Genomic DNA, 14594 nt, shown 5'->3' on the forward strand with positions numbered 1-14594 from the left:
TTTGTATTTCTGCGCATATTTTGTTTTAGCCATATTAGTGCAATACCACTATATACCAGTGAGGTATACAAATATACCATTTGGGTATCACCTTATATTTATGTACCTGATGATGTACAATAACTGCATGTAAATGGCTTCCAATTTGTTATACTTCAATACAGACATGAGCTGCAAAGCGTGCCCATTTTGTTAACGATGTATGTACAAATGTTGCATTTGCGGCACCACTTCTATTTCTGCACATATTTTGATACGAATAAGATATACAGATATACCAATAAGGTATACAGATATACCACTTAAGTATCACATTTATTGTAACGACCCGACCGGTCGTTTTTGGAATTTATGCCCCGATCCTCTATTAACTAGATTTAAATGCATCCACTTTTGTATACTAAAATAGGAAATAAACAGGTTCTTCTTGAAAACATAAGTAGCCATATAAATTTGTTTCCAAAAAAGGTAATTTCGCGCAAAGAATCATCATACCAAATATATGTCTATGCCAAGAAATGCATTTTATTTCTTTGCAATTCAAATGCTATGATTCTACGAATATGAGTTCAATGAAAACATTGAAGCATTATATCAATCTCTCTTTGGGAATATTTCGGCATGGTTCTCCGGTTGTGTCCTTTTCTCCCGCATTAGTGCACATGTAACTATTTTCCTTCCCAGCCTCCTATTGCCTCTCTTCTTTTTAGGTACTTTCCTGTTGTTTGATTTTTTCCTTTTGTGGCTAGTACCACCTGCGAGAGAACATGTTCTTGGAATTTGCCACGTTTGTTTCATTAGCAAAGGATTTACTTGGCTATTTCATATGTTTCAGCAAGTACTCTTATGCTATAGTAATCTAGCAATACTTGTTTATTGAAATCCATATGGAATTTTTGTATAACTGCCATTGCAGGTGGACATGAATATCGTCTAGCTGAAACTCCCACAAGTGCAGTTTTTTTCATGTAGGCGCACCACATTTCTTGTTGGCCCATCAATTACTAAATGTAAGAATTCAGTTGATGGCAACACCTAGTATAATTTTAATTTAAGAAAAGTCATTAGCTATTACGAGTAATAGTATTTTTCAAATAATAATATTCAGTGTTTAGTGAAATCACTAAGGTAAAAAAGTAAAACTACATACATGAGTATTTTTATGATTTGAAAATGCATACCGTCATCGTCTGTGATAAGATAGTATTATCTGATAATATTTTTTCATACTTTGCACCAATCATCATAAATGATTCCACCTGCCATCCTTCCGATTGGTGTAATTCCATTTTTGAATCAATGTTGTCATAAAGTCGAGCAATTCACAACTGGAAGGTCTCTTGCGTGCTTATTTGCTGCATTTTACTGATTCCGCAATATTCGATGTCATGGTCATGGTTTTATTTTCCTTGGAATGCGCCCGGGATCATTTATCATATCCAATATCCATCAGGTATGCTTTTCACTCTACTATCAATAGCTCTAACTCTGCCATATGTCCTTGTGAATTCTTCAACAGTGTATGCTCTTGCTAAACGCAAAGTATACTTCTTTGATTGTTTTTGGCTCTTCCTGAAGTCTGTCTTTTATGTTGTCCACAAATGGAAACATCATTACAATGAGGGACTTCTGGATAGACAATGAAGTTGCTCTTCCATACTACCATCCATGCATGTCTGATACAATGCACATTCCCTCTCTTTGTCCATAGGTTTCTCTGAACTGCACGAAGAACCACTCCCGCGATGCATCATTTCCGAATCAACAATTGCATATGCGAGGGGTAGAATTTGTCCTATAAACCCAAAGAAACAACTTCAATTCGAGGGTAGTATTTTCCTTTAGCATTTCATATAGTATATAGTCATAGGTAGGTGCAGGTGTGTAGCAAAATAACTATATACTCTGTTGGTGTACTTGTATACCATACTGGTATCATATAATTTTTGAAAATCTTTTTTCTTTCTTTAATTGAATGTAATTGGATTGTACGCACAATATTAATTTAGTATTTCATATAGTAGTATAGTCATAGGTACGTGCAGGTATGTAGCAAAATAATTATATACTCTGTTGGTATACTTGTATACCATACTGGTATCATATAATATTTGAAAATCTTTTGTTTCTTTAACTGAATGTAACTGGATTGTATTCTTACCCTCTGCGTCTTGCGTGGAAGCCGTGAGTATGGTCCCTCTATATGTTGACTTTAAAAAACTTCCATCAACTACAACTGTTGGCCTACAATAGACCCATCCTCTAATCGATGCATATATAGCTATGAATGCATACAAGAAGCTCCCATCTCCTTCAGTATGTAGTCGTGTCACTGATCCTGGGTTAGCGTACTCTAACATATAAAGATATGTTGGCATTTTCTTGTATGACTCACTTGGTTTTCCTCTCAACAATTGCATTGCTTTTTCTTTTAATCTCCACGCTTGCATGTAGCTTAAGTCCATACCATATGCTTTTTGGATGTCTCTCTGGATATCTGTTGGTGTATATATGCTTTTCAGGTCAACAAGTTTATCTTGTACCACAGCTGCAACAAAAGCTGAGACAGCTTGCTTTTGTGAACAAAATCTCTTATCAGTTAAACAACTGTGGACAGAATTGAAATCCGTCACTTTGAAAAGATTTGATGCTCGCAGGCTTGATGCCTTAAGTCTCCAAGTGCATCTTTCATCCACGCATTCAAGGATATACCTATTTATAATACAAATACAGTTATGTATCATGTTTTGTTGATAAAAAACACACACAAAAATCCGTACAATTATATAGTCACATAGTATACTCTGTTGGTATACTTATATATTGTATCAGTATCATATTTGCTGATAAAAAACATAGACAAAGCAGCATAATTCTATACTCACATAGTATACTGATTTAGCATACATATATACTATATTTGTATTATGTTTTACTGATAATAACAAAGACAAACCAATTATATACTTGCATAGTATACTGATATAGCATACTTATATACTATACCAGTATCACTGATATAAAACACAGACAAACCAATCCATACTCGCATAGTATACTGCTTTAGCGTACTTATATACTATATAGGTATCACATAGTATTTTACTTGAAAACATGCTGACGAACCTTCTTGGGCATGATTTATGAATCCGATACTGACATTTTTCTCTAACGGCATACTGTTTCATAACGAGAGCCAGCAGGTTCTTGTCTTTGTAAATTTGTCCTTTTTCAACATTTTGATGAAATTGATCAGTTATGATGTTTGCATCATCAAGTTGTAAAATGGCGTCATCTCCTTCTTGCACATCAAACGTACTAATCATATTAGTGCTTTCAAATTGTGCAATTTTTGATGAAATTGGAGCAATATCGAAACTGCAGGTGCTTGCAGCTATAGTGTTTTTAGCAAACGACACACACAGGGGAAGTGTTGTCATCCCTGTACTTGATTTTTTCAATTCCATGTAAACACTAACACTCATATCGCTGCAAATTGTAATTGGTGGATATCCTTGAGCAATAGCATACTGAATAACTATTGTGTTACTGTCTTTTTGCAGTTGCTTTGCAATTTCTCCAAGAAGTTGTTCAAATTTCCAATAGGTCTTTATTAGAATTGCATCAAAATGAAAATTTATGAAATTATTGTTATCATCCCATTCTCCACTATGCTGCAGCAGAATTGGTATATTTTCCATGATTCTGAAGTTATAATCACTTTTATGTCCAAAATTGAATCTCAACAATGCAAATTTCAACAGTGTTGATGTCAAATATTGAATTTCAACAATAGATTTTTCGAAATCAAACCTCTAGATCTCCAGATCTCCAAACCGAGATTAGAATTTTCAGCTAAAAATTCAGAAGTTTGAGCGCTAAACTTCTGTGATACTTATAATTTTTGAGATTCTGCTCTGCCAGCTAAATCAAAATCCGAAAACAACAGAGAAATCAAAATCTCAAAACAACAGCGAAATAAAAATCCGAAAACAAGATGCGTATCAGCATCAGCGATCTTCAAGTTAGGGAATGTCTGTGGAAATCTCAATTTTGTGCGCTTATTTTCTGAAATTTTGAGCAGCTTTTGGGTTTTTATAGTTAGGGCATTAAGCGTAGGTAGTTATTTTGATATTCCCGTTTATTTATTAAATGGGTAGGAGATTGTAATTATTTAGTGGGTAGAATTCTTTTATGGGTAGGGCAGGATAAATAGTTTCACTTTTATAGGTACTCCTCTAATACTCCCTTGTTTATTGGAATTTTTACATTCCTATGCCACATAGGAAACCTTATTACCCTCAATGTTTAAGGTTTGACTTAATTACACTTAGTATACCAAATTATCAATTCTATACCATAGTGTATTTTAAGGGTACAATTAATACAGCATATATTCCTCCTTAATTTAAGGTACCGTATATCCCACCCCTCCCACGTTTCTCTCTCTCAAACCTTCACCCTCACCCACGTTTATGTGCTGTTATTAAACATAAAAACCTATGATTATGGAAACTTGTTTGGTAATATTTAGTTATTGTCAGTGCAAATAATTGTGTTTCTCTGAAATCCTCAAGCTCATGAGATTTTCCCTCTTTGAAGGAGCTGACCTTTTGCTTAATTTTCCTTTTCATCGTTCTTTTTAGTGTCGAATGGGATACCATATAGTCTGAATATCCAACGTCGAAAATGAAACTAATTCTCCTATTCTTAGCCTAAAATCCTACTACATCAAACATCTAATATTGTATTACTTTTGAATATATAAACAAGATTGACAAGTCTATGATGCATCAGGCAGGAAATTAAAATGTTTCATAGATTTTTTTTTTTGATCAGATAAAAAATGCCGCATTGATTCTACCCATGAATTCAACAAAGTAAACCTCTTAATTCGACTTTCTATATTCACATTCAACAAGTAAAGTGAGATTGGAGGCTGCTTTTTAATCCGAGTTCCCATTCAATTGTAGCTTAATTGGTATTTTCGACATAATTGCATTTTTTGCAGAAGTTTTAGTCGTCTTGGATTTGTGAAAACAGAAAATAATGCATCTACAATCAGAATACAAATAATCTACAATTTATCTACAAACTGGGTATATCGAATTTTAATATCCCAATTCCCATTCGATTGTAGTTTAATTGGGATTTTCGATATAATTGCTTTTTTTGCAGAAGATTTGTAGAAGTTTTAGTCGTTTTTGATTTGTGAAATAAGAAAACAAAGCATCTACAATCAGAATACAAATAATCTACAATTTATCTACAAAATATCTACAAACTAGGTACATTGAATTTTTATATCTCAATTCCCATTCAATTATAGCATAATTGTAATTTTTGACATAATTGCGTTTTTTCAAAAGATTTGTAGAAATTTTAGCCGTTTTTATTTGTGAAAACAGAAAATAAAGCATCTACAATCAGAATACAAATATGTCTTCTTCTTTTTCTTCTTCGAGTTTCAATCTGAAATTCAATCAAAACCAAGTCTAATCTTCACCAAAACCCCTTAAAATTGAGATATAAACTCCAAACCATATTCTCGATTATTTTCAACAACACCCAATCCAAACAAATAATGACTTTTGAAAACCCAAATTTGAATTCAAAGCTTTCAAGCTTTTTAATGGCTGTCAATGGTGGAAAATATTTGGAAGAATATTTACTTCCATAATTGTAGCGCGCCTAAATGGGAATATCTGGAAGAATATTTAGTTCCAGATTTGTAGCACGCCTAATTAGGAAGGAATCAGCTCCTAATAATTGGTATTTAATGAATGATATATATTTTGGGAGAATAACTGTGAACATGGCGGGTAAATATAAAACTATACACATTTTTGGTAATAAGGTTTTATATATGGTATAGGAAGGAAAAAGTCTCTTGTTTATTTCATTTAAATTAGTCCAATTCAACCACTTAACGCCCTAGTGTTCATAAAGCTGTTATCAAAAGACTATTAAGAAAATAAACAATAGGAGTAGCCAGGGAGGAGTTAGAGCTTCGACATCGGGTTCGGCCGAACCCGATGACTTTAGTTCAAACTATATATTTGACTTAAGAAATTTATTGAACGTGTATAAATTCTTACTTTAGAACCCACTAACATAAAAAGATTAAAATCCCGAACCGAGTAACTTTATATCCCAGCTCCGCCACTGGGAGTAGCATCTATGGCTATGGAACATTTGCTTCTTTATCTCTGGTTCAAGGTTATTGTACAATAGTCGATTACAGAGGACCCGTTATGGCCAGAAAAAATGACAGAACAAGAGGTAGTAAAGGTTACAAAGAAAAAAGGAAAAATGAAAAAGTTGGAAGGTCCTACCTAAAATTTCTACACTAAAGTATAACAATCCCAGTGAAAAGGGTGAGGACTCATTCACGCTTGTAAACTAGTTAAATTGCTTAAAAACACTATCTACAATAACCAAACGGTGGGGAATGTCCTCGTTGGTATTTGAATGATTTGTTTTGACACACTAGAAATACAAACATAAAATAGTGAGAAGGCATGTTATTGTATCAATTCAGGGATAAGCTTGAGAAGAAAAGACAATTCCCTTTGTGAGAATTGAGGTCTATTTTGAACTTTTTCCTCCCCTTCCAGCAAAATCTCATCTTCAGCCTCCTCTGGCTTCTTCACTAGGTTACTCACAGCCTCTGTTATTTCATGAACCAAATCCACAATCACCCCATCTATTCCCATCAGATGTTGCATATATACAGCTTCAGGCACGTTACTGAGACATGAAAAGCAAAACACAGTTAGCGTTCCTCCTTCACAGATCAAAAAGGGCACCCCGGTGGCACTAAGCTCCCGCAATGTGCGGGGTCAGGGAAAGGGCCGGATCATAAGGGTCTATTGTACACAGCCTTACCCTGCATTTCTGCAAGAGGCTGTTTACACGGCTTGAACCCGTGACCTCCTCGTGGTCACATGGAGGCAACTTTACCCGTTACACCAAAGCTCCTCCTTCACAAATCATTGATTAGTAATACAGAAACAACATGTGAATCAATATTGATTACTCACTTCAATTTGCCATATGTCATAAGAGAGAGCTTAGACTCTTTGATCTTGTTAACTGCTACTGGATTCCGAAATATGCCTTTGACTTCTGAAACAATCCCTTCAAGACCACCCTCTAAACACAACTTAGTGGCCTCCTCCAATGAGTTCCTTCTAACATCATAGTAAATTTCTGTTCCTCCATTTGTGAGGAAAAATACCTGCAAGATTGTAATGCCAAAAGTCAAAATCAATTGAAAATAGTACAACTAATTGAAATCAAAAAATTTGCTACTTCAATAAAATGGAACATACAGGGTAAGTGGTCTGGAGTTTCTTGACAAGCAGAGCAGCATCAGGCTGGAAACTTGAGAAGATAATTGGTCTGCCTTTAGCATGCTCTGAGATAACATGTAAAATGGCTTGAAGAACGCGAACGAGGTAGTCTTGCTCATAAACAATGTGGTCATCGAATTTGAGTTCAATGTTGAAGCCTATAGAAGGGTTCACTTTCTCAAAAGCTTCTTTTAAGGTACACGCTGAATCATCGGTTTCAACTGTCCAGCTAACAATCTTTCCATCTTTTGTTTTCCTCAGCAAAGGTTTTCCAGTTACAGTATCTTCTCTTTGAGGTCCATAGCTAAGAAATTCAGCAAGCGTCAATTCGGTTACTCTTCTTTCATAGATTGTACCCTGCATAACATAATTGCAACCATGAGAATCAAGTTCAATGTACATAAAAGGAAAACGTAAAAATCATCATATATAGAGATTGGAAGAGCTTACATTTTCTTGAGTGAGGATAAAGTTGTCGTGAAAAATGATAGGGCAATCATCCTTTGTCACCTACAAAAAATGACATTTACTTCTTTACTTTCCCGTCAAAGCCCAAGGGGCTCTTTACTCCAAGTAATCAGCAACTTTTTTCATGATACTCTTTACACATCTATTAATTTGCAATCCCAAAAGATAGCAGAGAAAAAGAGAGCCAAATCAGTATCATTATTGAATATCATTGTAAATTTACTTGTGGTGAACATGGGAAAAACATCGGGTTTAAACTAGCATATTATTTATTTTTTACCTAATTTTCGTTTACCCTGCTGAATTTTTCTAAGAATTCTCGGGCAAGATCCAATCTTTAGGGTTTTGGAATTAACGTAAATTGTCCAAAATCCCATTTTCAACAGCTATTCAAAAGGGCTAATAAAAAGACGGACTTTTTTCCTTTTTCAAAATTTGTCGTGACTATTACGGAGAAAAGTTTATTGATTTTCGGGCTTTTCGGTTTGCTACAGTGGATAGAAAGAAAAGAAAAAAAAAATATCGCACGCGGCGCACGAAACAAAATATTCGCCGGAAAACCCCCAAAAAAGAGGGAAAAAAAGGAAACAGAGAGGAAAACATTGAAAACACAATGGGGGAAGAAGAGAAAATATATTCCTACCTGAACGTCAAACTCGATAAAATCGATGGGGTAATTAGCAGCTGAATTGAATGAAAGAATAGAATTTTCCTTAACAGCCTTCATTCTCCGGTCAGAAGACTGCAACAAATTCATCCCGTTCCCTCTATGGCCAACGACTAAAAATTTCGACGGCTTAAACGATGTTCTTCCAATTTCAACCCCTGCATAAAATCAATATTCCGTTAAATTCTCTACAAATCCACACAATGTAAAACAACTGATTCAATCAAAATAAAAATAAACACAAAACAAACCTTGAGAGAAGCGGGTGGAATATATAGCTAAAGAAGGTTTCTCAGGGACTTGATCTAGATTGGGAACATCAGAAACATGAACGGCTTTAAGAGCCATTGTATTATTAGAAAAAATAAAGAGAGAAAACGGGGAAGAAATTTTGGACAAAGAAAGGAGATGGAAATTGTACGAGAAGATAGGAAAGATGTAATGTACAACAATGGTATTTATGGAGGTGGAATTGGAATAGGATCTCCATTGACACGAAAGAATATTCCCAATCCACAACGGGGTTATGCTTTTGGATATTCCTCTTTATCAATTCTCACGTAGATCAGACGCGTCCTCAACTGTTGAATTTCCTCCGTCTGTTCTCATGCTTAATGTTTTTTTTAATTATTTTCCTTGGTGATCAAGACATAAATTAATACAAAAGAAAAAAATCAAGACTTAAAATGTACTTAATCAGTATTAAGCCACCCGTCAACTTTATCCCTCTAGTTTTGCCACGTCATGCTAACTTCATACTATTATTTTAATGCGCAAAAGGAAATAGAATAAAATCTAAAGAAAGGAATATCACTATTTACGGCTTAATTTTGGTATCATATTATAATACTAGAGCTCGTTTGATACGAGGGATAAAAAATAATTAATTTCGAGATTAAAATTTAAAAAGATTTTATCCCATGTTTGATTAGGAGAAAATTATGATATAATTAATTTCGTGAGTAATTATCCTAGAGTTATAGTGTTTTTTGTCCCCATGTGAGTTATCCCGGGATAATTAATCCCGAGACAACGTCTTTCCAACTTAACGACCCCCTAGTGTAATACGTAGCATCTCAATGATGTTCACGATAATCCGAATATATCATGCAAGTTATATCAATCTCACAAGAAATATTTACCTTTTTATGAATCATTTCCACCATACTATTAAGAATACTAGTTTCTACGAACGTGCGTTGCACGTTAATAAATAGCATGTAGATTTTCAATTAATTGTTTATATGGAGAAACAATAAGTTCAATTACAGGAATAAAGAATTATCGTAATGATATTCACGTGAAAATACAACAATCATCTAAATCCTAAAATTACTGTTAGAATTGAACTGACTGGTCGTCGTTTAAACCTATAACAATGATAAAATTAATTAAGATAGTTAGATATATAATAATGTGCTTATAGTTTATACATATGCATTGTGATCTACCTAAGACTTGTTTATATAATATTGGTGAATGAACTTGAACTGCTCGTTAAGAATGATTTTGATACATAGAACTAAGGAGGAGGCTGATATTTGGATCTTTTGAATGCAAAGGAACAAGTAGTCGGCAAGTTATTCAACAGTCATATTATATTCTGTTTACCATATATTTAGTTAATACATGATTTTTTACTTCTTCATTTCTTTCCCCCTCAGATTGGCACGAATTGGTTTTTTACTTCCGATGTGTTGTTATAAGTGTAATATTGCAAATAACTTGGTCGAAGCTTCTTTATTTAATTTACAAACTCGTTGACTACAAAGTCACTTGCTATAAAATATTGAGTAAAACTCTCCTTCCGTCGACATGAAAATCTCTAAAAACACTTGGATGAATAGTGTTTAGACTTTAAAATGACTCATATGGAAATACTCACTATATAAATCCTTGTGGTCTTGCGGGTATCAACATGAGTGTTTAAGATGCCTATCCACGCTAGTGTGATTAGTATGGCGTCGTAACTCCACAATTATTGCAATTTTTTTTCAAAAAATATCATCATTAGTAGACTTCAAAGTCTTATATAACAAATAAATTAATTTATCAAATATAAATTATCTATTTCAATAAATAATTCAGCTTTGAAGGATATTAAAGTGAACATAATGATTTTAGCCCAAATCTTAGAAATTACAATTTTATTTAATGTAATTATCTTTTTGAAGTAATTTAAGGAACTTGAATATGACACTTGAAGTAAAACAAAATGGTGTAAAAAATGTTCTCATAGCTTTATTAATCTATTCTCATTCACAAAAAGTATTACTCCACTAAAATATATGTTACATCTAGTGTCCTGCAAGAACATTGTAAAGATTTTACATATTAAAATAATATTTTGTCCTACTATAAAGTCCAATCAATAGGTTACAATTAAGAAATAACAAACAAATATAACTTATAAAACAGGGATTTTTTTCTAACTATACCATATATGAAACCTTATTACCAAAAATGTGCATAATTTGTTAATTACCCGCCCAGTCCACACTTTAACTACAATTTATATACCAATCCATAATTAGGCAGATTCTGCCATTTAACACGCGCGAAAAAAAAGGCACTAAATCTGCGTTTGATTCTTTCCACATTAAATTCGAAATTTGAAATGGAAAGAGATCTGATTGCTTCACTACAATTCAAAAACAACGCATAGCTTCAGAAGCTTCAACAACGCAATACAAATTGTAGAATTCAAAATTGTCCTTCATCGTCCGCAGTACTCAAATTGTCGAACCTATATCTGTTCTTCATCTTTTTTTCTCTCAACTACACGAAATCATGTCAAAAATCCCAATAATGCTAAAATTAAATGGGAATTGGGATAACTATGGCAGATTTAGAGATTTTGAAGTTGATGCCATTGTGGTAGATGAGAATGCAGGTTTGTGTAGTTCGAAAATGCTTAGAATTTTAGTTTTATGATATTATCTACAAATTTACTACATATATCTACAATTTGACTACAAGTTCTTTATTTGGTGCAGGAAAAAAATATTTTAATAAACAGTGTCTCCAGATTGAAGATAAATTGTAGGCAAATTGTAGTTTACTTGTAGTTTGTAGTTAATTTGTAGATAAATTGTAGATAAAATGTAGATATATTATAGATACTATATTTTTAATATTGTAATTTTTTTTTTCTTTGTGTTTGTTCTGAAAATGTAGGTGAGGGCTTCAACAGATCATATACATACTGTGTTGGATGGTGTGAAGCAGTACATTGTGTGTCTAGAAAACAAGAAATGTAGTCGTGGCCAATTCCAACTTGAAGAACTTCCATGTGTAAATTGTTTCCAGATTGTAGTTATAATGTAGGTTAAATGTTGTTAATTTGTAGTTTTTGTAAAAATTTTGCTAGGACAATTTCAGATTAATTGGGATAACACATTTCTACGATTGGAGTATTTATTTCTTATTTTTTGTTGTGTAATTTATATTCAACTGATAGTTATATACAAATATTACATAGAACTTGGAGGTAAACATCTAAAAATTATGATAAAAAGCTACAAAATTTATATAATTTATGCAATCGATTTAATACCTGCTTGGCTTGAAGAAGGATTATCTATACGACGCCACGATATACGTGCAACATGCTTCCTACCCATACTAAAATACAACAATGGACGAACATCGATTAAGAAAGTGTAAACAAATCCACAAAAAATCACTGATTTTTAAAATCCACTTCTATAAAAATAAAATCATGAAAATGTACTAATATAGAAAAAATTTTGCCTAGAAAATGTTGTTAATAAACTATAGAAACGAAATTTAAAAAATTCCTACGTGAAAGGAATGGTGCTTGTGCAACTGCTGATGTCGTTTTCATGGAGAAAAGAAAGTCCTAAGCTAAGATCTGAATTCTATGTAATAGTATACAGTCCTATAATTATGCCTAATATAAATGAAAGGAAAGAGAAAGTGGGAATATACGGTCCTATAATTATGCCTAATATAAATGTCCCCTTAATTATATCACTAATTTGAATTATAGTATAGAAATGGCAATTTGGTATACTAAATGTAATTTACTCATACCTTAAACATGTAGGGTAAAAAGATTTCCTATGTGGGATAGGAATGTAAAAATTCCTATAAAATATTACAGAAGCTTCCAAACATAATAGCAACGGCAATTCTTCATCCAATATTCAAGTGCAACAATATTAGTAGCTAAAATAATAATCGTCCACAATACTTTAATTTGTACAAACGACCAAAATTTTTACCACCTAGAATTGGATAAATTTGTTCTCATAGTTAGAATCTTCTTATAATAGGATTTGAAAACTCACCAAATTTTCCGTCACTTTAGCATTTTAGTTCGAGGCGGAGCTAGAATTTGAAAATTATAGGTTCAGAATTCTAGTTCTTTCAAGTTACTGAGTTCTAACTTAATAATTTTTTGCATATTCAATAAATTTCTTAAGACAATAATAAGGTTTGGACTAAAGCTACTGGGTTCGGCTGAACCCGTAGCCGAAGGACCGGCTCCGTCCCCTGATTTAGTGATTTACCACTACTACAGATGGCAACATACCTACAATTATAATTTAGTGATGACTCTATATTACGGCCTTTAAGAATTTAACTATTTTTTAAAATAGATAATTTGGATAGTGTTACTATTTGATCAGCATGTATTCTGAAGAGTATGCTTATAAAATTGTAGTCCTAATTACTATTTCATATGTTAAAGAGAACCTCATACAGTTGAATAATGGGTTTCAATACCTACAAATAAAAATTACTCCTAATTTTTTTATAACAAATTATTTCATACTTCTTGCAGTTATGCGAGTTTGTTTTATCATGAGAGACCAATTTTCTTTCCTTCTTCTATATTATTTTTTACCCATATCTATTGAGTAATAAAAACGAAAACTAACCACAGAGAAGCAAATAGCAAAGGATATATAAGACAATTGATATAGTTTGAACCTAAAAGGAGGAAAAAGAGGCCTCTGACCTTGAACGAAAGCGTAACATACATATAAATTAAATTTTGCTCACCAAGTATCTAAAAATCATCATTAGGAAGTAATTTAGTGAAAGAATAAAAGAAGGAGAAACGTCTCGTGCAAGAATATTAACCAAGTACTTGATGATACGAAGCTTCGGTCCTTATCCTTGAATCATGCTCTTTCATTCTTAATGTGCCCGGTTAACACACAATTAAAATCTTGAACAAATTCACAAGTCATGCTCTAATTCACCCTCATGTCGTTTATAATCTCATCTCCGTTGGCTTTCGCTTGCAGTCTTTTAATTCAAGACTTTCTGCCTTCCTACACAATTACTACTATTTTCCTGGAATAGTAGTAATTATATGAAAAACTCGGATTGAACTTGTGAGCTAAATTAAAATTTGTGAGCTAAGAGAATAGAGTTCATTAATTTCTTAGCTCACAAGTTCAATCCGAGTTTTTCATATAAGAGGATTGAAAAACACCCCAAGTTATCTTAGCTTACAAGTCCAATCCAGAAAAAAAAAAAGATGTGGTGTTTTTCAATCCTCTTTTATGAATTTCTAGCTCCGTCGTAAGAAAATATAGCTTAAATATATATTTAATATGCATTACATTAAAATAACAATCATAAAGTAAGTTTTAATTGACTCTACTTACTTATTCTACTTATAATTTTAATGAACTCTAATTACAATTTATAATAGGTATTACATAATTTAAGTTATAGCTAAAACCATAAAAAAAATTATATAATAAAAAAGTATTGAATTGAGGAGGAAATTAAAAATTCAAGGGCAAAAAAGGTATTGTGTAGGATAAAGGGGGGAGAATGATTATTGTTCAAAGTTGAGGGGGGAGTTTGATTTTTAACAAAAAGTTGGGGAAGGTAAATGATTTTCACCCCATCCATATTGGTTGGTTGGTAAATTTTGTGTTCGAGTCAAGTTGATGGATGTGTTTGGTACGAAGGAAAATGTTTTCCTCGAAAATGAGTTATTTTATTGCTTATTTTTTCATGTTTGGCTGGGGTATGAAAAACTTTTTTCGGAAAATATTTTCTAATGTTTGGTTAGAAAGTGAAAATATTTCTTTAGAAAAATAATTTTCTATGCTACT

At 32.8% G+C, this 14594-nt stretch overlaps 2 protein-coding genes across 3 annotated transcripts; both read right to left on the bottom strand.

Annotated features, from left to right (window-relative positions):
• Positions 1-1433: 1433 nt before the first annotated feature.
• On the bottom strand, positions 1434-3701 carry LOC109213357. Its single transcript, XM_019377150.1, has 4 exons — positions 3127-3701; positions 2162-2712; positions 1664-1795; positions 1434-1579 (listed from the first exon to the last, which is right to left on the bottom strand). Exons 1-4 carry the CDS (start codon positions 3699-3701, stop codon positions 1434-1436), a joined length of 1404 nt encoding a protein of 467 aa, XP_019232695.1.
• Positions 3702-6181: 2480 nt separating this feature from the next.
• LOC109213361 (glycerophosphodiester phosphodiesterase GDPD1, chloroplastic-like) lies at positions 6182-9030 on the bottom strand. 2 transcript variants are annotated; one of them, XR_002066002.1, is made up of 7 exons: positions 8742-9030; positions 8467-8648; positions 7806-7865; positions 7335-7712; positions 7044-7240; positions 6889-6983; positions 6659-6750 (listed from the first exon to the last, which is right to left on the bottom strand). XR_002066002.1 is itself a non-coding variant. In XM_019377155.1 (6 exons), the coding sequence occupies exons 1-6, from the start codon at positions 8836-8838 to the stop codon at positions 6525-6527; spliced, it is 1140 nt and encodes a 379-aa protein (XP_019232700.1). In that variant the 5' UTR covers positions 8839-9018; the 3' UTR covers positions 6182-6524. The 2 variants fall into 2 exon arrangements, 1 of the variants encoding a protein (XP_019232700.1); XM_019377155.1 differs by lacking the exon at positions 6889-6983 and having other exon boundaries at positions 6182-6750; positions 8742-9018.
• Between the last annotated feature and the right edge of the window lie 5564 nt (positions 9031-14594).

Source organism: Nicotiana attenuata, unplaced genomic scaffold (genome assembly GCF_001879085.1).
Source record: "Nicotiana attenuata strain UT unplaced genomic scaffold, NIATTr2, whole genome shotgun sequence".
Lineage (NCBI taxonomy): Eukaryota > Viridiplantae > Streptophyta > Magnoliopsida > Solanales > Solanaceae > Nicotiana > Nicotiana attenuata.